Source organism: Pleuronectes platessa, chromosome 13 (assembly GCF_947347685.1).
Source record: "Pleuronectes platessa chromosome 13, fPlePla1.1, whole genome shotgun sequence".
NCBI classification, from domain to species: Eukaryota; Metazoa; Chordata; class Actinopteri; order Pleuronectiformes; family Pleuronectidae; genus Pleuronectes; species Pleuronectes platessa.
In genome coordinates this window covers 14,578,555-14,602,551 of record NC_070638.1, presented here as the reverse complement: position 1 = coordinate 14,602,551, position 23,997 = coordinate 14,578,555, and the positions used below count along the sequence as shown (strand labels likewise).

The window sequence follows — 23,997 nt, the reverse complement described above, 5'->3', positions numbered from 1 at the left end:
GCTGCATGTGAAAATAGAGAATTTGTGTGTGCAAGGGAACATCCTTTAGTTAGTGATGCTAACTATGTCCACCTGCTCCAGGGAGATTTGCATGGGCAGGACTCAAAACTAAATAGGAGGAGGTCAGAGTAGAGACGTGGTCAGAGGCACACAGTAAGTACAGACCCCGGAAATGCATTGAAATGAACTGGTGGAAACACTCTTTGCATCCTCTCTCGCCTCAGTTAGACTGGACATCAGCAGCAGATACTCAGTGCCACTTTTCCTGAATACATTTATGAAGATTTAAAACAAATGGCTTCCTGATCTTAAAGACTGTTACTTGGATTCATATGTTTTGCTGTAACTCCTGTCGAAATGTGCTGAGTCACAACAGGGCGGACGAGGAGACAACAGAGGGCAAGGAAACCTCCACTTTTCGAAAACATTACGTTGTCATTTTGATTTATCTCAAACGTTTTTACAGATGACGGGAGCACTAATGGAAGCCAGAGGTTGAAGACTGTGGAAAAACATATTGATTGTTGTTGTAAAGGTTTACATTCATGATTGTTTTGCTTTTAAAAAGGGAAGGAGGGAAGAGAAGACACTCCTCGTCTCCGCCAACTCTCTGTTGGGTGTAGACTCACACGTCTCTGAACCAGTGGCTACATCTCCAAATGTGTTTGACAGGGCAGTGTACACATACACCACAGTGAAGCACTGAATCAGGTCTTTGCAGCAAAGCTCTGACACCTTGACTTAGTTTGGAATAACAACAGGGTCTCAGTAGTCCAGACAACTCTGTTCAATATGGTTCTGAGGTGTAATCTCCACTCTTCCTCCAGCACCATCACCCTTTCCTGTAGTGGCTTTGCATTGTTTCTTATTCTCTCTTTACTCCTCTCCGTGTTGCTGCTCCCACAAAATACAGAATCTCACCACCATTCCACAAATGTGACTGGGGAGGATGAGATTGAGATTAACACAGATCAGATCACACATAATTACTGACACCGCAAATTAAACATCTTCCCTCCTCTCTTCTCAGAGCAGGACCTCACAAATGCGGAGCCCTTTGAACAACCATATGTGTGCAAGTGCCTGTGCATGCACTTTTCTGTACACACACACTCACACAGACACAGACACACGCACACATACTGAGTGTACAAGTGTCGCTCTCTGCAGGGAGCTGGGACGTCAACTTAAACTTTCAGTCCACTGAAGGGAAACGTTTTGTCTCATGCCAATGAGCAGATGACATGTCCAGCTGGCGGTGATTTAAAATGCATCAAACTGTCCCTATGAACCCTCTCACTGTTTTATTTTCATCTTTTTAGACAAATTTCAGTAGTTGTTCTACTATTCTCTTTTCTTCCCAGCTTGTATAAGAAAAAATATCAAATTAAAAGAGGAAATGAGTGCAAACCCTGTGCGAAGGAAACATTTTCTTTTAAGCAAAAAAGAATGAATTGTGGGTGAAAAAAATAGATCCGGCAAAGAAAAAGCATCATGAATTTGAAAATGTTACTTGCATTATATTATCAACAATTGTGAGTATTGAGCCAGTTAACTGTCTGTGGGAAATGAACTGATGCCTTTGTGATAGTCTGTGTTTTAAGTTGTGATGTAGTCAGATGAGGCAGCTCAGAGTTAACACCAAAGGGCCGTTGTCATGAGGAGGGCATGATTAACACTTGACTAATGGATTAACTATCACAAATGGGATCAACCTTGTCAAGAGATCAGCAACTCTCCTTCTCTTGTTTATCTGATGCTAAATAAGGAAAAAACTTCCCCAAAGTCATTTCAGAGAACAACCGTGTAATTACTTCTACATTTCTCTTTCACATTTGCCTTCAATTCGCTGACAGAGACGTGCTGATCACTCTCGATGGGATTCTTACCATGCTGGGTAAGAGCTGGGAGTGAAATATAGGGAGCAATGGAATCACAAGAGGAGACATTATTCATACATGGAGCCTCATCTCATGCTCATGCAGGAGACGGAGAGCACTGCAGCACACAGCGTGACTCTGCTCTGCTGGAAAGTGGTAAGTGGAGAGACGAGAGCGGAGCTCCGTCCTAGACTTGTGTTTAGGTGTCTTCACACCTGGAATATTTTAACTGTAACGGTGAAGCCCACCAGCACACACACACACACACACACACTCATCGTAGACAAAGCACAGCTTCCTCCTAATACCTGCAGCTCTCCTTGGATTTAATGTCTACCCAGAAGCAGACATGAAATGAACTGAAACAATCTCATAAATAGACTCTTCAAAAGCAAGAGCATATTAGACTGAGGTGCTGAGGTGACTATAAAACAGACTATAAAATGAACATAACTGAAGACATTCCTCATTCTCGTGTGCTTGCACTCGGCAGTGTAAATACATATTAATGCATCAGGCTCACGTAGCATTTCATTTACATTCAAAGATGTCTTCAGTAAGTCTAACAGCGGCCAACAGCTAACGCAGTTTACTCATGGATGGCAGGTTCAATTTCTGGCTCAAGGTCTTACATTTATCCAAAACAAATTGGGTGGTGGTACAGGCAGCAGAGCTGTGACTTTTTTTAAAGGGAGTCTAACATAAGAGCCGTTCTGCGGAAAGATCACACATCAAAGCATGGAAATGGGCTATTTTCAAAATGGTTTTCATGACATGTAGCATAAAGCCATTAGTGATGCATTTGTGGTATTCATCCTTGACATGTTGGTACTGAGCCCCGGGAATGAAACAAAAAGACAAGTTTCTAATGAAAGAGAGAGAGAAAAAAAATGCAGCGGTTGACTACACAAAGCCGGCCCTGTTAAAAAAAAATATACCATGCAGCAACTGTCCATAAGATCACCTCTGAAACTGAAGGACAACAGAGTCTACAGCCACGCTAACCACTCTGTGAAGCTATTGTTAGGCATAGCTAAATGATTATGTCAGCATAAAAACATCCCTGCAATGACTAACAGGCTGATGTTCAGTAGGTGTAATGTTTACAGTGTTCACAGTCAGCATGATAACATCTGATAATATGGGGGTGCTGGATGAAGACTACAGGGATCAGCACAAAGTCATTAGGATTTCTCCTTGTTGAGCGGCTGAAAAGGAGAAATACTCAAACATTTGGAAACACACCGATTTGCTTCCTGATTGGTTCTTATCGGTCCCGACTCTACTTCCAGTGGTGAAGGCAAAATCTTCCACCTCATCGGTCGAAGAAAAATAAATCCTTCGTCTTTCATTTCACCATTATCCATTACTATTTGCTGTAAGAATGCAACCAGTTAGACAATCTGTTTCCTGTTAATACTGATACTATAATGCCCAGTGTACATGAATGATCACATGATACATGTTTTCAGGTGTGTAACTATAGACAAAGAACATTACTAATGCGGAGCTAAATTGCTTTAGTGGACAGAGGTTGTTTTGGATGTTTTGGTTTTGAAAAAACATTTGGAAACTAAAACGTATTAGAATGGATGTAGCCTGAGTGAAATTCAGAGAGTAATTGACATCATTGTAGTCAACAGCACCAGCATTGTTGATGATAAAGCATTTTTGGAGCAGCTCCTCCTTTAATAGGGTTACAAGTGTCACTGGCTACAATATGCATAGCGCGTCTGGCTATTTCCTGAGAAACTTCTGCAGCCATTACAACATAAGACTGTACATTAGGAAGGACTAATTCAGTTAGCTGGAGAAAGAGTCTAAGAGGGGATCTAGTAAAGCACTGGATACAAATCTGATATGACAGTAATATGAGCAGAGAAATCCAGAAACAAGATTTCCGGTAAATAAAATTACTGCTGGGGATCGTCAGCTAGTCCACCTCGGGAGTGAGATCAAAATATTGTGTGGTCTCTTGGGACAGAGGCTCATGAAACCTTTTAACTGTGGGGACATTGATAACTCGTATTCTGAGACGCCGCATTACTGTGTTATGAATAGATTGCTATAAGTCATGTCATATTAACTGCCTCGTAGAATTTATTTGATTACAGTGATGTCACAGTGGAATGGAATGATCCTTCCATAGACTATGCTTAGACCATAACAAGGATCATAACACCAACAAGTAACAATAAAACCCATCTCACAATGTACCAGCATGTGCACCAATGCAAACAGATGAGGAAATTATACATCATCCTCAGAAAACTAGAGCTCTACATTAATGGGTGGCTTGTTCGCACAGTTTGTGCGACTGTGCACCCTGTGCCGCTGTTGCTCAACACCAGAGACAAAAGTAGATCATAAAGATGGATGTACTGCATCAGCGGAATATGGAAACAGAGGATGCGAGGACGCAACGCAAAATGGGAGCCAACACTATGAATGAACCGAGGGGAAAATAAAGGGTTAACCAAGAGATAAGAGTTGAAAGGGGGAAGAGAAGATGAGAGGATGCTGTACTGGAGGCAGTAGGGTGAGTGGGGTGAGCGGGGGAGAGATAATAGTGGAAGAGCGACAGAAAGAAGTTTGGGCAATCAAGGGGTAGGAAAAAGGGTGGTAATTACTATCACTTTCTTTATGAAGAGTACACTGCTGCCCATAGGACCTCACAAAGCCCTTCAATTCATTTTCCTATTAAAAGTATTAAATAGAATTTCTATTAGAGACAATACATGCCACAGATCAGAAATGTTCAAATAAAAGTGCTGATCTGAGGAGCCTCTATTCTTCTCATGTAAAGAGGGTCGGAGCAGAGATGCATCCCAAAAAAGTTGCTTTTGTTACACACCTCAAAGTGAAGCCTATCATCAATAGCCGCAAAAATAAAAGACGGGAAACAACAAAGGAAGAAAGATACCGGTAGATGCAAATTTTGGGTAAGAACATGAGAATTGCGCATTGTGCTGATGTACAATGTAGTCGCAGCGCCCCTGAATGGAGTCTGGCTGGTGACCTTTGTTCTTTATTAACCTTGTGTTTCCTGACTGTTTGCAAAGAGCATTGCACATGATAAAACGGTCTTAGAAAAGAAAAGAGAAGTCTAAATACAGCCCGTTTGTTGCTGCTGCCGTCAACTATCAAATAAAAAAAAAATGTAATAATAAAGCATGAGGGGAGGCTAAAGCCCTCCAACAGCAACCACAAGTTTTACTAACCCGCCCCGGTGCTGCATGTCTTCCCTGCTCTCTCCCCATTTCACCCCTAACACTGTCCTGTGAAATAAAGACTAAGAACCTAAAAAAACACATTAAAAAAAAATAAGATTGATAATAACTTAAAGAGTACTCAGATCCCAATAAATCCCTGACAAGCGTGAGTGACACTGAAACAAATACTTAGAATGAGAAAAGCAAACGTGTTTTCTGATTAGAGAGTTTCCAACAATTTTGCTGGGAAACTGCAAGATCCTTGTTTAACACCATGTTTATCACCTTCACTTTTGTCTCAATATAATCTTCAGAGTGCTGGTGTCTAAAAATGTAGCCCAGGGATAATGCCCATAGGATCTTTCCCACTCCATTTCCAGCTTCGTTAAAAGAGCAAGAAGCAGCACTACTGGTTTGCGATCAACTATTGTTAATGAACTGCATGTTCATTTTCAGAAATTCAGGGCTCGAGATAGAAGTAAAAAAGAATGTCACTATCTCACAGAAAGATACACACCACACAAATAGGAAAATCCAGTCTCCCCCAACACCATGGCGGGTATCACAATATTAAACGATTAAACTCCTATTGTTGGTTCCTCTAATGAGGCAGTTAAAACAAATCATCTCATTCTCGATTTGTCTCTTACAGTGATGTGTCCGTGTGGGAGAGTGTTTATGATGCTGTTAGTTTAACAGTAAAAGCGGTCTGAGGATTAAAAGTGAAGATTCAGAGCCATTCCGCTCGGTTAGGAGGTGATAATTGCTTCAGTGGTGAACAGTGAATCGCATTATATCACACGTCTTACATTAATTGATGGCATCGCAATGCCCAAGCCTTGGAGGAGTTAATTATGTGTTGCGGTTCTAGCATGGCATGAGCAAATGTTATGGACGAGTTCAAGCCAAATAATTGGTGTGCCTGAAACTATCCCCAGGATAACTTTTATAGGTCACAGTCTGCAGTCAGAGAGGAACATAAACGACTTCAACACCTCTACGCAGATGACAAGACATTTACAAGATCAATTTTACATTTAACATTGTTTCCCACAGAACTAGATCATGGGTGCACAGATGAGAGCATGCCGTTTGCTTCCATGCACAACAGATCCCAATTGACAGATGACACCTCTTGCCTTCTGAGAACTGCTAGGCCTGCGGGGAACAAGCACAACTAGCCAAAGCCATAAACATGTTATGTTATGTTCACAAGTTAAAAAGGTTATTTGTAGCAGCCATCCGACCCAAATCATCACCCTTCTCTCCAAAAGAAGCAGTTCCTATAATCTCCACAGAGCATTTAACCAAATTTCTGCTCATTGTTTTGGTTTCACAGGCAAAACTTTGTTTGATTTTACCCTCCCTGCTCCCATTGAGCATTTGATCAATAATTAAGTTTATGGTTAAGGTCACAGTATGATTAGGTTTATAAGAAAAACAAAATACATACATTTACAAACAATTTTAGTGTAAATGTGTATTTCCTTCCTCGAACTGCATCAGCAGCACATTAAGCATAAGAAACTCCAACGCCCGTGAGAGCAGAGGGACAACATCATTACATCAGGTCAATAAGTACTATGAGCATCAACTCTGACTTTTACAGTCCCAGTGCTTAAGTGTAAGATGCAGTTAGCAATACCAGAGCAATTAGGCATATTGACTGCTGCACAAGTCCTGCACTTCAAGCAAAACTAGGTTGGCGCTGACCACTGGGTCATTTCCAGAACATAAATTCTTCCCACTCACTCTCTCCCCGGACCCTCCCAGCCTGTACAGTGAGATTTGCAGCCAGTGCGGTTGTTTTTTTATTGCCGCTGTAGTCGTGTCTTTTTTCTACTTAACAACTCATTAAAGGGGCCATAAACTCTGATCTCCCCCAACCACGAGCCATACAATTTCCCCCTGATGTGAAGACAATTAGTTTACAGAGATTTTGATTTAATTTGTCTTCACCACAATCCCATCAAAACAATTCTGAGGTTGCCTTTCTGTTTGGAACAACAGTATGTGAAATACAGACAGGCCATAATTGCTCTGCGACACACAACTCCCTCATATTCCCTGCCTGGTGCTGACTGCATCAAAACAAACCGAGGAGGGAAACAAAGCCACTACGTTTAATTGGCATCAAACATTTTGCAAGTGGCAGGGCAGAGTCTATAGGCGTATGAGAAATGGGTTATTTGGGTTACTTGAGTCTGTTTGTAGAATAGATGGTTATGGACAAAAACTACTGAACAAATAATCACATGTAGAGATGAAGAAAAAACTTCATCTGCTTCTGAAAGAAGAAATGCATCTAATCAAAGAGAAGGAAAGACGCCTGAGAGGAAGGTACGGTTCGGTAGGAAGTTAATGATCTGTGATGGTATTTTATTACCTCGTGAGCGTGAGATAAAACTCTGCAGGTATCTAATTTGTGTGAATCTGATGAGCGGGAGAATCCTGTTGTGACTATGGAGGGGGGGCGAGTTGTTACAGAGAGTGAAAACAAATCTTAAAAGTTGTGCATGTCCCAAACTGAGCACCATTCCCCGCTTCTCTGTCTGTTACAGCTAGCTGGTAATAATTGAAAAGCTAGCAAAAGCAAGCTAAACTGCAGCTGATACATTCCGCAAACTGCCTGACAACTTTTACACTTCAGTCATGCACAGGTGAGTTATTGACGGACAAGTGCACCAGTATATAATTTCATTACGTGTATAATTTCATTAAGTTTGAATGAAATTGTTGTGTTTATTACAAACCTGTGATGCCATAGATACCAGCTTTTTATGCTTTTTTTTTTTCTTCAAGACGACATCTATGGATTGTTACGACGTCATGAAGAGTATTTCAACAAATTAACAACCCTACCTTCAGTATATGATAAACTGGATTTAAACTCAAGAAACAAAAAGTCTACAGTGCATCACAGATTGAAGGCCCAAGACACAAAGCGTAAAATAACTGTCAGAGATAAAAAAAAACTTATCAGATTAAAGAGTATAATCAGTCAAACATCCCACACACAAACCTTCAGCTTATCAAAGCATTCATATTGCAGAGATATGAGCGTTTTGATGCCATTTAAGGCAGATGACCGGATCAGAAATACATTTTTGCGTTGTATTGCAGATTCACAGAAACAATAATCATCATTTCAGCCCCTGATTATGTTTTTCTCTCAACTGTGGCAGTTTTCGATGCAAAAGCTAAAGTGATACCTGCGGAGTCACAAAAAGTAAATTGTTTGCTAATAGAGCTCCTGGCATTCACTATAAGGAAATACCGAATCGCGCTGAGAGAAAGTCATTCTGCCTGCCTTCCAGAATTGCACTCAATAATAAAAACCTTGTGTTTTTCTTCGTTGTCTGCCTCTTCTACTTGTTATGATTCATTTGTTGATTTACAGTGCAATGAGGGAGGGAGCGGGGGAGTGAGGGAGGGAGAACGTCTTGGATAACCTACAATGAAATGCAGAGTGCTCTGAGTGATGGCTTACTGTCGATTAGTTTCACTGAGTGGGCCAGTGAAGAGGCACAACAGAAGGATTCGAAAGGAGGGAAGTGAATGTGGAGAGGAGGGAAAAAGTACAACAAAGAGAAGAGGATGGTTAGGGGGGGGGGAGGAGGGAGGAGGTGATATCTCCATTAACAGAAAGCAGCAGGCGGCGAGAAGAGCTGTGGTGAGTGGAAATGGATGGCAGTGTGACTGACTGGAATTAGAAACTTTTCCACTCCACAGATTTGGGCTTCGTGCAACAATCAACCGAAATAAAATAAAAAAGTCGACCAATTGCACTTATTTCAGCTGCGACATCAAATACAACAATCTCATAAACATTAGAAAAATTGTTTTAAATGATTGTTTATGATTTTTTTCTGGAGATGTCAAACTACAATCCTAATGCTAATTCAAATTAAATTATAAAGGTTTTTTTATTGTGAAAGCTTGTCACACCTCCTTTGAACACTTGACTTCTGCTCAAATCACTGTCACTACCAATAGCAAACTAGCCATTACAACAAATTGGATCATATAAAGACCGACACGGCCAGTGGTGAATAGGTTCTCAACGGCTATGCAGCTTGTAAAAAGTTGTTGGGGAACAAGTCATATGTTAATGGTGGAGCCAAAATGTGCCCGTCTACAGTATTGAGCCCTGTCCTTTATCAGTTGGCATATGAGCAGCCGATATTAGTCTTTCATACGTTTCTGTTGGGCTGTATTACAGTATACGAATACTGAATTTATGTATATTTATATAAGTCTCCCTTGTTTGACAGTGACGAGACCAGACAAGGTGAGAGACACATCTCTGGATCTGCTCCGCTCATGATAGTTGTACACGGGCGGACATCTGTCGTGCTGCTGATTCTCTAATCCCCTTTGTTGCTGACTCGTGTCTCAGTTGTATCAGCCGAGTCTGACTCTCTCTCACTTTTCAAATGATCCTCTGTCTGTCACTTCTGTCTGTCATGGTAAATCTGTCATCTAAACCTACTTAACTGTGTCTCTCTTAAACTTGGTGTCTGTCGCTGTCAGTGGTATCAGGTAACAGGTGTTAACTGTCAGTCTGACAGTCACAGGTGGGACATCTTCCTGGGCTCCAAGTGAAGACAGAGGGAGAAATATAAAACATTCATTTTGCAGCTTGAAGCCTACTTTTTCCCCCCGAGGAGCACATGTGCACTAATGTTGGAGTTATTTTTTACCTGAACAAGGGATAGAGAGATGGATAGAAAGATAGATAGAAATGGACAATGCAAAGTGTATTCAAATTAAGCCAAAATATCCAATGGATGCAGCCATCCTAAACTGATGATGTCAGGGAGTGAAGCCACAGTATCTAGATACAAGCTGTCAGGTCATCTCTCTTTATTATGATCTTTATGTCAACATTAGCCCTTAGGCTGCCCACAGAGACGTATCTGGAGAGACGTCCAGTGTTCTACTCTTATGTAATGAAGGGTTTTCACAGGAATTTACAGCACCTTAGCCAAATGAATACATAAACATTGCTATTCTTAGAATTTTTTGCAATGTTTTGCTGTCATTTATGGTTACGCCACCTTCTCCGTCCTCTTCTCAGACAATGAACTAGATGTGATTAAGGTAAAGTCTAAAGCTGATGACAACTCAGAATAAAGAAAAAGAAGAAAAGAGATATTTTAGTTAGCTTGGTCAGCTGTTGTTTCACAAGCCACTAGGCACCTGTTAAGCTAATGGCACTTTGATACAGACAAGTTCAAATGAAATCTATCCGTCTTCTGACTGAGACGACCAGTTTGTAACTTTCACTACAAACTGAACATCGACACCTCCAGTTCAGTGTTCTCTGAACAATGTCGAACAAGTATAAGCCCACAAGAGGAATAATGGATTGAAAAGAGAAGGAAGTCTGTTATATCTGTTCAAGGGAGCAGGAAATTACTTCCACTGTGGTATCCACAGCAGAGCTCACAGCCGAGCACAGTGACTGCATCAGAAGGGCTAAAATTGACGAGGCTGTTCCCTTGTGAAGATGTCATAAAATACATCCTGAGTTGCCTCTTTCTCTCTTTGTGGAAAGAGAATACAGATAGAATTTTGTATGTAAATGATGCAGCGTTTAACACAGAATTAATTAAATCTATGGCGTAACAGGGGTGCGCGTGCTCACCCACAAAGGTCACTCTCGCAAATGGTGCTGCAAATAGCAAGTTGTGTTATTATGAAAAGTGAAAAGGTATTTAGATTCAGTATGAAATTGTGGTGGAACAAATGAGGTTTTAATAATTAATGGAAAACACTGATGTGCTAAAAAATAACTGCTGTGGAAATACTTCTGAGCTGCTGACTGTACTCAAACATGACTTTGACAAATATACAATTGAACATGCTGACACATGTTGTGTGTGTAGTATTTGTGCTATATGAAAAGTACCACACACAAATCACCTTAAAAACAGATCAACATGCTCTTCAGCTGAGCTTTAGAAACCAGCGCTCAGAAATTGGTGCTCTTTAGCAGTTTCAATCATAAGCGTGGCTGCTAAACTCCATTCCAAGAAGCATTTATTCCAGGCTGTTTGTTGGCTATAAAAGTGTAAAGGAATATTTTCAAATGGAAAACGCAGGCCTTAAGAACTTTAAATATAAAAAGGTATAGCATATGGCTGGAAAGCTGTTGCAAATCCATGCATGGCACTGTGGATAAAGTGAGAGAAATCACCCAGGGGAGGTTAGAGTTGCTTGCAGAGGCCCTTTTAAAGTGGGGGAAAAGCTTAAGTCATGGCTGAAGGGGCCTATAAGCCCCTCTAGAAAGTATAATAAAAAGCATAAAAGCATAAAAAACAGTTACATTCCACAGCGGAGTCATTTAGTACACACAAATGTGTATGCAAACACACCACTATACAGTCATCCAACAACACAGACAGAATTACTAAGCGCTGACCACTGGGAATGAGGATTTGGAGCTTTTAAGAACCGTTTTAGTAGTTTTTCTTAGAAGGCCAGTGGTCATAACCAGTGTGTGTCTTACATGAACACCAAGGCTCAAAATAAACTGATGTGTAAAATGTCAAATTCCAACAACAACAGCTTATTGCCACCCATAGTTACATTTTAGTGTTAGGTGACAGTCATGAAAGCAGGAAAGAGCAAAGTTAGAGAGAGCATGTGTATTCAACATTTATTGAATTAGGGTCTTAAAAGTACACTTTGCAACAACGTCTCTTAATCGAAGCAACAACAAAACCCCAAGTTTTGACTTATGAGGCAGATCATGGGAATTGTTGTCTTCACCCCCATTGCAGATGAAAATCTACCTGAAGCGAGCGATTCAGGCACTAATCGTGTTTTATTCACCTCACGCAGCAAAGCCCCGGATAAAGTGGCTATGATGCAAATTAAAACGCAACCAAAATGAAACGTTCCATTACCTTGAATAAAACTAGGCACGATAACAATACCTTTAGACTCTACTTCACTAGTAAGATTGATTAACAAAACACGTTATGTCATTTAGCATAATGCTTGTGTCTGGAATTCATATCCATAATTGGAATCATCATGAGCATGGCTTTCCCTTTTCACTTGCATAATCCCTACAGTGAATAAACACAAAGTTTAAGCAATGCTCAGAATAAAAGGCTAAAACAAAACATCAGCACTGTAAAGAGAACAGATCAGCCGGAAAAGTCTGATCTACAAAAAACACTAACTCAATTTAAGTTCCTCTATATTATTTTGTCTGGAGTTTGACTCATTTTGCTTTGTTTACGATCAAATTCTTCCGACACATGCTCCTCATTTCGTGATAGCCTAAAGGTGTGTTCTGACCAAAAAATGAAAAGCCTTTTTGAGGCTGTGTGATTGCAGAGAGAAACGGATTGCAAAGATGTGGGCGGATGAAAAATTTGCCTTGGCAGTGACAAATGGGCAAAGATGCATCCATAAGGGTTTAAAATGGATGAAACTGAGTGAAACATTTCTGCTTATTCTGAGGTGGTAGAGCATTTTCAATGGGTACATTTCAATGTGTATTGACTATTTGGGGCAAAATAAAAAAAATTACTAAACAGTCACAGTCTGGGTTGACTTGACATTCAAGACAATTAAATCTGGATCACTAAAATGGAACAGGAAAGTACTTAGTCTTTGCAGATCAATTTCAAGTATCACAGATTAAAATCCTCTCTGATAATCCAGAAATATCACATTCTCAATTAATTGGTCAGTGCCACTACATATCCTTGTGTCTGTCTTTCTTTTAAATACCTATTCATTTTATTCTTCCAGAATCACAACCATCCACACACACACACACACCCACGTACATACACACACACACGCACACACACACTAACACACACTCATACACAGCCTGGGGCTATATCCAAACCACCATGGTAGAGAGGACCAGGGGTGATTGACTATTGACTGATAGACTTTATGCAGTCCATGTAACTCCTGGTGGTTAGCCAGTCGTTCCAGCAACGGCCTTGGGCAACCTGCTCTTGCTCACTGTGTATGTTTCTGTTTTTGTGTGTCAGGGATTGTGTGTTTTGTGTCTTTTGCTGCTGACTGATAGAATCCCCAGAAGCCTTTGAGCCTGACAGGGAGGATGTCTGACAGGTGAAGATAAACTGGACAAACAGCCACCATTGTGAAGGCATCATAAGCGCAACGTGGACGATGGAACACATTGTCCACACTGTATAAAAGTTGACTAGGTGTGGGTTTTAGGGGGATAAGGTGTGTGTGTGTGTGTGTGTGTGTGTGTGTGTGTGTGTGTGTGTGTGTGTGTGTGTGTGTGTGTGTGTGTGTGTGTGTGTGTGTCTGTGTGTGTGAGTGAGAGAGAAACATCAGGGATAGGTTATGGACCAAGAGGTACAGCAGTAGATAAAATAACGCAAACCCGGGGCAGCAGGTCACCCAAGGAGGATGGGATTGTCCCTCATGTTTTTGGAATTAATTCAAAAGTAGTTAAAACTACATTCCCATTACAAAAATGAACAGGGGAAACGCCACTGCCCCTATGGCCTGAAACGGCAAGTGATCCAGTTATATTACATTGTCAAGTATCCCGGGGTCTTCCTCCACAGTTTAAGGCTAGGAAACCAAGTACAGCAGGTGCACTAAAATTATTTTACAAATCTTGGCTCCTGGCACTGTCTGGCCGCTCTGTAACCTCTGACTTACAAACAGATACAGAAAACACACGCACACACAGTTACCCAGCCCAGGGGTCTGAAATAAAAACATGTGTCTGTGTGCGAGTCTGGCTGCACTGTGGCACACCTAAACTAGATTGACAAATATCGTCATAATGGTTGAGGGCACTTATTCCCCCATTTTAAATCAAACCTACAGAATGAGCCCATTTAGCTTTACTCATCATTTGTCTTTATGCAGGACTTTTATTAGTAAGTATCACAGTCTGCCCATCTTTGAGCACATCCTGTCAGGCCTCTGCTTAGATTGTCCTATTTTGTGCTTTAAATACTATCCTTGCGTGTCTGTAGTGGTTTAACTACCGTCTTTGTGTTTAGCTCGCTGTGTTTCATTAGTTAATTAGTTCCCAGTGTCTCTCTAACCTTGTGTTTCCCCCTTTTTAGAACTTGCCAGAACTTAATGTTTTTTTTACTGTGTACGTCTTGTCTTCGTTCTCCATGTTTTATTCTCCATGACTTGCCCGTGTTTGGACAATTTGACTGTTTCTTTTTGGATTTTGGATTTTCGCCTGCTCCCCTCCTCTTTCTTTTCCTGTGGGGACTGCTCTACCAGGTTTGAGTCTTACCTGTCTGTTCCTATTTTTGTTTAGCAAATGTCTGAAGTTCTGCCTGGGTAACTGCATTTGGGCTCTTTGCTCCTTTTAAATCAATTGTCACAGTATCAGAGTTGTTTTACAGTGTTGGATTAGTGTGACTACTTCCTCCCAAAATGGTGCAAACATGAACATGCTTTAGTTTTATAATGTTTCAGTTACAATGTTGCCATTTTGTTTCATCATTTATTTGCTACTCTGATCCCGTTATATAAAGTATTTCTGCAAAGACACTTCCTGATCCATCTCAACCAAGTGTCACACTGTTAGTTAGATCCCACGGCCAAACAAGCCAAATAATGAACCATGAATTATTGTGATGCCATAAAACAATGACATTTTCTGAGGCAGTTATCATACCATGAAATTCTCATATTGTTGCTACCCTGACAATCACACATACACACTCACACACACATACAGGAAACGGGAGAAAATCTTCACAGAGAGATAAACCCATCCTTCTTTCCTGGAGTGCAGTGCTGTACTACATGTAGGCGGCTATGGCTGAGGGGGTAGAGTGGCAGCCTCCAACCAGAAGGTCGGCGGCTTGAATCCCAGCTCATGCCGAAATGTCCTATGGCGAGATGCTTGAGCCCACAGTTAGCCCCTGAGAGATGTTGAATGCATGCATTGTAAGTTGCTTTGGATAAAAGTGTCAGCTTAATTACATGTAATGTATTGAGTGAAATGTCTCTATACCAGATGTAATGTCTGTCCCCTTTCTTAGCATGATTGGTCATTGACGTCTGAATAATCTTGTGTACTGAAGGCTCAATTAGTCCCCAAGGTGATTGCAGCAAATCTACAGCACGTTTAAGGATTCATGTTGTTGTACACAGACCTATATGTAATACCAGGCTTTTATATGAAAATGTGTACATGATGAGGCATCGTAAAATACTAAAAGGATAAAAGGAAACTACAGCAGAGTAACCATTTATATTAAATTGAGCTGAGAGTGCATCTGAGAAAGAGAAGCAGAAGGAGAAGAAGATGATGAAGAAAATAAAGACAGTGAAGAAGACATTGAATTAGATAAAGAGGACGATGCAGAAGAAAAAAGTAAAGTAACTAAAAAAACTTTTCCTGTAGAACCTTGTCCAGTTATCTGGAGAGGCTGGCTCTTGCACAGCTCAGCAGTATTGCTCTTTAGCACATCGACTGTGAGTCATATACAAGTGTTTCTGGCTGATAGAACAACAACTGACACACAACTCCTTAAGCCCCGTTTTCAATGATCAAGGATAATTAGCTTGGTTTGTAGTTCAAAATATCCAGTCTAACTACCACAAGAAGAGCGATGACATAGATCCTCTTCAGACCCAGCAGCCTTGGAATTAACGTCACCCAACAGCTTAGGTGTGAAACATTCAAAATAATACCTTATGATGGTACATGCAAGTTCATTTTGACCTTGGAAACAACAACCGAGACGAAAAGATTGCATGTCACTGCTCACTTACACACCTTGACATTCTTCAAATGTGATGACGAAGACAAGTGAAATGTGGCAAAAAGCTCCGGAAGATTTATTTTATCCATGCACCTCGTAGACCTCAATGTCACCCACTGAAGAGCTAACTAACCTAAGACACTTAATATTTATCCATTTTAATTTAATTTAATTTGTGTGTGTGCGTGTGTGTGACAGTCTTATATACAAAGAAGAGGTAAGGAAGCAGAGCCGAGGGTGAGCCAGCTAAGATCTATGTGCAGTCACTAAAACTAATCAGGCTTTGCCCATGAGTATTCATCTCTGGAACAGCACCAACAACTGGGCACTGACCAGCAGCCAGCCAGCCAACTAACCACAGGCTGCCATTGCTACAGCACCGCTTCAGCTGCTTAGTGATAACAATGGGGCAAGGCAGATTCCTTTAAAAGGAATGACTTGTCACATTGAGCTGCGACAGATGTTCTCAATTTTAAAACTGTCGGCTGGAAAACGCTTTTTGCATTGTAGTCTTCACCAATGCCAACCGGTGAAGAAGCAACTATTAAAAAGACAAAAAGACAAATATGAGTAGACCGGCAACATTAAGACTGTGTGAGGGTGTACCATACATTTTCAGCAACAACATGATGAATGGAGAATGAGACAGCATTGTAAGAAAACCACAAAGGAATACCACGTGAGCGGTATGAAATAGGTACATTGACGGACATTGAGGGTAAAGAATTCGAGAAAATGCAGCCATCAGCAATGCCACGCTCATAGCATCTAAAACTTGTAATTGTTGCTCTGCTGTTTCCAAACCTCTGCCAGCCTCCTGTTCACTTTCAATCCTCTGCAGGTCGCCTCTGACTTTGTCAAAGTTGTCTGTATTACATTTGAAAGAATATGTCATTGGAATAAAAAGGCATGGGGGAGGAGGAGCCGGGGCCAAAGTAATCAAGGGAGCTGAAAAGCGTGAAAGTACCATTACTCATAATGCCATATACACATGGGAAAGATAAATGACTTCAATCCAATGGCAGCCCTCTAATACTGGATTCAGTTGGGCGGAAAGGAGGAGAAAAAACCTTCCCCTTGCTTACCATCCTAACATTGTTTCATTGAATGTCACACAGTGGGAGCTCATACTGAAAACACGTGTCCTAAAAGCAGTGTGAGATAAACTCACTGCTTTCTGTGCCTCTATAAACCAAAGTCAAGTTTACTTCACATTATTTACTCATTTGTGCATCTGACACATACCTTTCAAGGCTGTGCCATTTGCTGCGCGTCTTCACAGAGGGAGAGATGAAGCCCCGATACGGGCAATGCAATGACAACAAAAAAAAAAACAGGCTGAACTTGCAGCAGACAAAAGCCTGCCCTCTTTCTTCGATGACTGCAGTGGCTTTACAGTTGCCATGTTATCTCTCCCTTAGGCTACACGTGTATCTGAGGCCAGGCAGCACATCGTGATAGGCAACGTGCTGGAGGAAGCGGACCTGCTGTATAACAATACACTTCACTGCCTCAAGGCTTCCTCTCCCCACAGAAAGATACATATTGTAAAAAATATGATATCAGAGAGTGAAAAACAGTATAATCTGACAGCACTGTCAAAATATGTCAGGTCCTTCTGTTCAAATACTCTTGCAAAAACAGCAACAGTAAATTGTACAAGACATTGTGAGTTGTACGCAGCCTTTTTATTCAGCCTGTTACAAAACAAAGGAAGGGTTCTGGACCTGAAAGACCATGACTTGTGACATGCACAGGACATAATGGACATATTTACTGTGGTTGTCATGATTTAAAAAATCTTTATGATCAATTTTTCATTTCTCTAAGTCGGCCTTGTTTTCCTCAATTTAACATGAATCGGTGCTCGATGGATTGAAGTAATTCTTGTTTTTTCTGTGCTCAACTCCAATTCTAAGGACTCAAAACCTAAAGACCTGAGCTTACAGTGCCAAAACAATAATTAATATTAGCAATGGCTCACATCATCTACAGTCTTTTCTTATCATGGGCACAAACCACATCCCCACACCTTCCACTGTGATTTCACTCTCCTGGCATTTTTAGAAGTTGTTTAGCTGCATTGGGACCGAGGGAGAGAGGTGGAAATTGCCAACAGAAAGAAACTTCAAGAAATGAAATGACGAAAAAAAGAAAGAGAAAAAGAAAACAAAGACAAAGGGCGGAAGGAGCAGAAATAAGCAGAGTTAATTAGGGGGCTTCTATTATGTGAAACACGAGGTTCACATAATAAGTATTGAGAGGCTGCATAATCTTAGCTGAACTAATGTCAAACCGCACATGAAAACAGCCTGCAGTAACAGTGAGAAACATTTATGCAGTGTTACATCATGTTTCCCTCTAGGCTCAACACAAAGGTTTCTATTGTGACGCAGAAATGCCTGGGTCTTGGCTGCAAATTAAATTCAGGGCAAGAAATTCTTTTGGTTGCTTCAAAGCTCAGAAGATTGCTACCTGAAAATGTTCAGGTTGGCTTTTCTGGCTTAAAGACGGGCTTAAATGTGGCTATAGGCGGGCGACCAGGTCTAAAATGAATTGTACCATAAAACTGTTTGTTAGTGAAGCACAATCGTCCCGCTGATATAATCTTTTGATGCAATTTGTTTTTTTCCCAGAAAGGGAGAAAACACTGTTTATTTTTGTCTTCACTAACCATTAGTCAAAGTGGTGTAAGGTGGAGAGGTATTCATGTCAATTTAATGACATAGCAGCATTGTGTTTAAATTGACGTTCCACGGCTCATGGATGCTTTTATGTTAATATGAGGTGAACTGCACCCAAACAGGCCACACTCTCTTCTTTATTTTCTATTGTTAGGATTTGGCTTCTCTTCACTTATGGGTTATGATTTCTTTTGTTTTTGCATTCCTCTTTTAGCTTTTCACAACATTTATTTTTTGCTGCATTTGTTAGTTTGTCCATTTTGTCGATATACCCACAAACACATTTGTGAACAAAATGTTTCAATTAGAAATTCTAATATATGCAAAAGAGAATGTTTCACATTTACTTTGGATGAATTGTCTAAAGAGCCAACTTATATATATATATATGTACATATAAATGTACACTACATTCACACAACTAAGACTTATCTGTTTGCTGTGTTTGTCTGCCTTATTATGATATAAGGTCAAAATTAAAACTTAAATCAGGCAGATACAAACTCCTTACAGTTAAATTAGGTACTTCTAATTGGCAATTCCAACGCACTCATACAAAGTGAAATATTTGCAAGCTTATACAATCGCAAACACACGCAGATCCAGCTGTGTTATTGTTTGTAAAAGTTATTACTTTGTCTTACTCCCATACACACACACACACACACACACACACAAACACACCCTCCAGTGCATACCCATCCTGGTATAAAACTTTAAGTAAAAGTTGTTTTTTTTCAAACTCCGCCCCTCAGGCTTGCTTTTCCACCACAATATGTTCTCAGAGGTGAGAACATGATGTTTTCCTGAAAGACAACAAAAATAAAAAATGCTGACCTGGCACAAAGCCCACTGACCTGGGTGCAGCTGTAGCTGTGTTCAAGCGAGCCAATTACATTACAGCCGGATAAAGAACACTGATTCCTCAGCAGCAAGACTTCAACTTTTACCACAAAGAAGCTCATGTTTGCCTTGATAAGATAAGAGATGGACAAGGAAATGTCAAATGACATATTTGACTTTAAACACGGTTGAAATCAGGGGGATTTCTATTGGTTATGAACACAGTTAAATTTGCATCACCAAAATCTCATATGAAGAATTCAAAGTCCACTGATACATATTTGATAGTGTTGCTGCAACTTCCACCACAGAAAATGTAGGAAGGGTTGGCATTTGTTTACTCTTAAACGTGAAATATTTTATTCAAAATTACGTCACTAGACACACAAAGACTGCACATTCTTTCTGTTTGTTTTGCCATATTTTCAAAAATTCACGGGTTTGAAATGACACTAGAGTAAAGCTAGAGGGTATATTTTTTATCTTGCCCCTCTCTTCCTCCTCTTAACCAACTCTTCTATTCTACCCCTTTTTTGACAATTGCGTGTTAACGAGCTTAAAGTTGGGCTGATGGTGCCACTGATTCTTAGTCCTACTTAGCAAACATTACCACAGCTTGTGAAACCCTTGGATCACACAAACGCTCCCACTCCTTTCTCCTACTCCAACACAAGTGGGGCTGGAGACACACGGAATAATCCATCCAGATACAGTTATAGAAACTGTGAGTCTGTAATGATTGCTTTTGTGGACATTTTAAATAACGTTTTCGGTGTAGTGTTGCAAGTTAATTTGTTTACCCATATTGGCCTGTCTACTCCAACTTGACTGTAATTATTACATTGACAAGAGTTTAAACAACATCACAGATCCTGCATTTGTTATATGATGGTGGAGAAAGTGAGTATAGCCTCCTGTAATAAAAATGCAACATGTCTGATAACATTCTCTCTAAGGATACTGTTAAGGTCACTGTCTATGCTAGAATAACAAAAACTAATGTAATCTAATCCTTCTATGATGACTGATCATGTTGATGTTGGAGTTGTTGAAACTTAATGAAACTTCAGATAGTGAAATCTATAAAAGAACATATATAGCCGCTATTAGCTGCATATTGTGCTGATACTTTGATAATAGTTTGAATTTACAACTGGCCCAGTCCAGGTGCATTTCTAAGCAACCGCTCCTCTCCCATCTTAACACTAAGGTCTCCTTTTTCCCTCTTATTTCATCTCTATAAAACTTAACACAAAGTAAAGAAAACATTCATAATTTCCATCCGACTGTGTGTCCTCCATTTTAGAAAATGAGTCCTGCAGCTGTGAGGTGGCCTTTTACAACAGTGTAGAAAAATACATTAGGTTTAAGCTGGGAAACAATATTTCGTTTGAAATAAATTAATTATTGATTGAAAAATGAAAACGGATGTGGGTGAAAAGTCAGTGGAAGTGGCCTTGGTGTCCTCAGTGGTAGATACGGCTTTGGTACAGTATGTGTGAGCAATGAGGAGCCTCAGCCCAGTATGAAGACCAGTCAATAATTCGATAAGCAGTAGGCAGGCAAGAGAAGTCAGTGACGACTGAGCTGGTCCCACTGAGGTGGGGTTCATCACCAGAGAGTGCTTCTTCCGGAGATGTTACTGCACTGTGGGGAACAAGTGTTCTGGGGTCATTTCTATTCTCTTTGGCACAGTGGATTCTCAGTTCACATTGGGGCATTAGCCAGCTCTCAGCTTGCAGTTACTGGTCACTGACTCTCCCTCCGATCTCTCCCATCAAATTCTATTCACTTCCCTGCATGCTCTGACAGACCCTGAGAGGGAATAAAGCTTATATAGAGATGTAGGAGCAAAGTGGTCGGTGACAGTGTAGACAGCTATACCGTGGTCAATGAACAGGAAAGTCTCTTGTCCAAGGTAAAACTCTTAATAATCTGAGTCCTGATCACATACAGACTAACACTTCATAAGGTGGAGTTTGGGTCATATTTATTAAAATATACGATATATTGGCAAAGCGTGAACTGGTGACCATGATGTGTTGGAGGAAATCACAATTTGAATAACAAAAATTCCTAAATTCATTAATATTAAATATTGTTGAATGATTTATTATTTCGTTTTTTCATCATAACCATGAACCATTAATAATGTAACTCTAATAAGAATGATCACACTGCGGTTGTATGCCTCCACCAATCAATGCAGCTTCTGTGTACATATTGCTACATACTTTTCTTTCCAGATTCATACAAAGTCACTGTGACCTTTGACAACTGAAACCTAATCACTTTACCTGAAAATCTTAGTCAAAGTAACAACTGATCAAAAGTTAAAGAAATTCCCTCAAGCAGTCTTGAGATTAGGGATAGGCGATATGGCCTTAAACAAATATTGCAAAATTTTTAGGCTATATCGCGATACACAATATAAATATATATCCATATTTTGAAATCTCTTCTAAATCAGTGTACAAATGTTGAATTCATAAAAGTCCACAGGAAGTGGCTAAGCTAGCAGACGGTAGAATTTCCGACGGCCCCTTATTTCAGCAGTTATGGCAATTGTTATCCCGTATTGAGTTTTAGATAATTAAACTTTGTGGGTTGGCATAAAAACAAAAGAGAAATCTTGGCTGTTAAACACCGTCTCCATGCCAGCGTTGGTTCATCATCACTTGGCCACATTAGGTTTTGCAGAAGAAGACAAACTACTACAAGTTCATAATGGGCCAAAGGAGTCGAGTCTGTCTACATACAACATTCTCCATTATCGGTTCATGTCACCTTCAGACAGAGAGTTCAATCTCAGAATCTTCCATTTTAGGCTTAAGCAGCTAGTTGCTAAGCATCATTGTTACCGTACACTTGTCTAACTGCAGTATGTAACAATATTTTTGTATTATTTACATTAAACTGCTAAGGTGATAGAAGAAAACAATTCATACATCATTACCTAAAATAGCACTACTCATTGTGTTATTCCAAGTTCATTTTCACAGCTATATGTCAGAAGAATATTAGGATATCATTTAATAATGCCAATCATACCACTAATCTGAGGACCAAATGGGGACTGAATTGGTAAATTAGAGAAGTTAAGTTGAAATTTTATGCCTGGAAGATCAACTGGTAGCGCATGTGCCTGCATGCGTAGGCGTGAGGCCTCGACCGGGCCCTTTGCTGCAAACTTTTCCTGCTCTCTCTCCCCATTTCCTGTTTACTACCCTATCAATAAAGGCAAACTGCTCAAAAATATCATAAAAGAATCAGCCAAAGACCTCAACATCAACAACTGAGTGATTTTAATTAACAGTCGTTCACCTTCACACAACTTTCTTGTCCAAAAACCACTTACTAAAATCTATGAAGCTGCAGCCAAATACTTTCCTAGCATACATAATGTATTTGGCCATTATACTGTAGTGAAATGAGGTAGTTGTGTCTGCACAATATGCAGCAGAGCAGAGGAAAACATAACTGTCAAAGATCTCTGTGCTCTACACATTCTGGGCGATTTAATTGGCTACAACTGCACGGGAACTGAAAATGGAACAATGACGTGACTAAAAAAAGATCATTTAGCTGCCGTTCATGCTGCTACTACCTTTGGAACTTTGTATTATTGTGCTTGGCCTGCTGCTCCATTCTGTACTCCAGTCACCGCAGCACATTGGTTGTAAGGTAGTCATTATGCCTTTGTGCTGGTAGAGACTACACAGCATCACTGCGTGGCAACTGCTTCACAGCCACCTGATAAAGGCATCAGGGCCTGAATGCAAAATAGAACAAATGGAGCTGGAGTTTTTCATCGACCGGATGTGGTGGTTCTGCTGGACATTGATGCTATTTTCGCTTGTAGACTGGTGAAGGTAAATATAAAAACTGAATCGACGACTCACATTTCTATCCTAATGTCATGTTATGTCCTGACCAGCCACTGATAGCATAGTTGCAGATAGGATTATAACTGTGTATGGTGCAGAGATATGAGGTCAGTTCAGTTCTTCTATAAGAAGATTCCCTCAATGGGGAACTGCATCCTAAAAATAAATGCGGAGGTGCAGTCATTCGACACCCGCTCATTTATTCCAATACTGCCTGTGAATCAAGTTTTCACGTCTGAAATCTATGTATGTTTTCGTCTCACAGCACAGAGCTCTTTAAATCTATCTCTGTCTGGCTACAATTTATGCCAACTGAGCTGTTGTGTAAAGGCTAGAGCCAGATAAGACGCTGAATTTATGTTGAAAGAGAATTTCAGGGGCGAGATGAGGTAAGACCAATCATTGCGTAACATTACATCATTCCCTGCCCATCTTTTGCAGGTAAACAGGTTCTTGTTTGAATATAATATCTTTGGACGATAAAAGAATAATGAAAGTATAAGGTTATTGCCATTAAGCTGTATGTGTCAGAAGCATCCAATTTGTGCCTATTAACAAGATGGCAGCACCCTTTTGGTTAAAAGGAAAGCAGTTTGAATGATTAAAAAACGATTGCTATGTCGAGGAAGCAGAACGAGTGACTCCGGGCCAAATACCACACAAGGAATTCATCTGAAATGAAGCCTTCAACCATGGTGGGTGAAAATGAATCCAGCAGTGTGCTTAAAAGGCAA

At 40.3% G+C, this 23,997-nt stretch overlaps 1 protein-coding gene across 1 annotated transcript in view; it reads right to left on the bottom strand.

The window, feature by feature from the left end:
• The window catches only part of clstn2a (calsyntenin 2a), an 89,027-nt gene extending 68,847 nt beyond the window's left edge, over positions 1-20,180 (bottom strand). The window contains exons 1-3 of the mRNA XM_053438000.1: positions 20,177-20,180; positions 1,821-1,904; positions 630-740 (exon numbers count right to left, since the gene is read on the bottom strand). Coding sequence (XP_053293975.1) covers positions 630-740; positions 1,821-1,904; positions 20,177-20,180 — 199 coding nt within the window. The remainder of the gene's footprint in view (positions 1-629; positions 741-1,820; positions 1,905-20,176) is intronic.
• Positions 20,181-23,997: the final 3,817 nt, after the last annotated feature.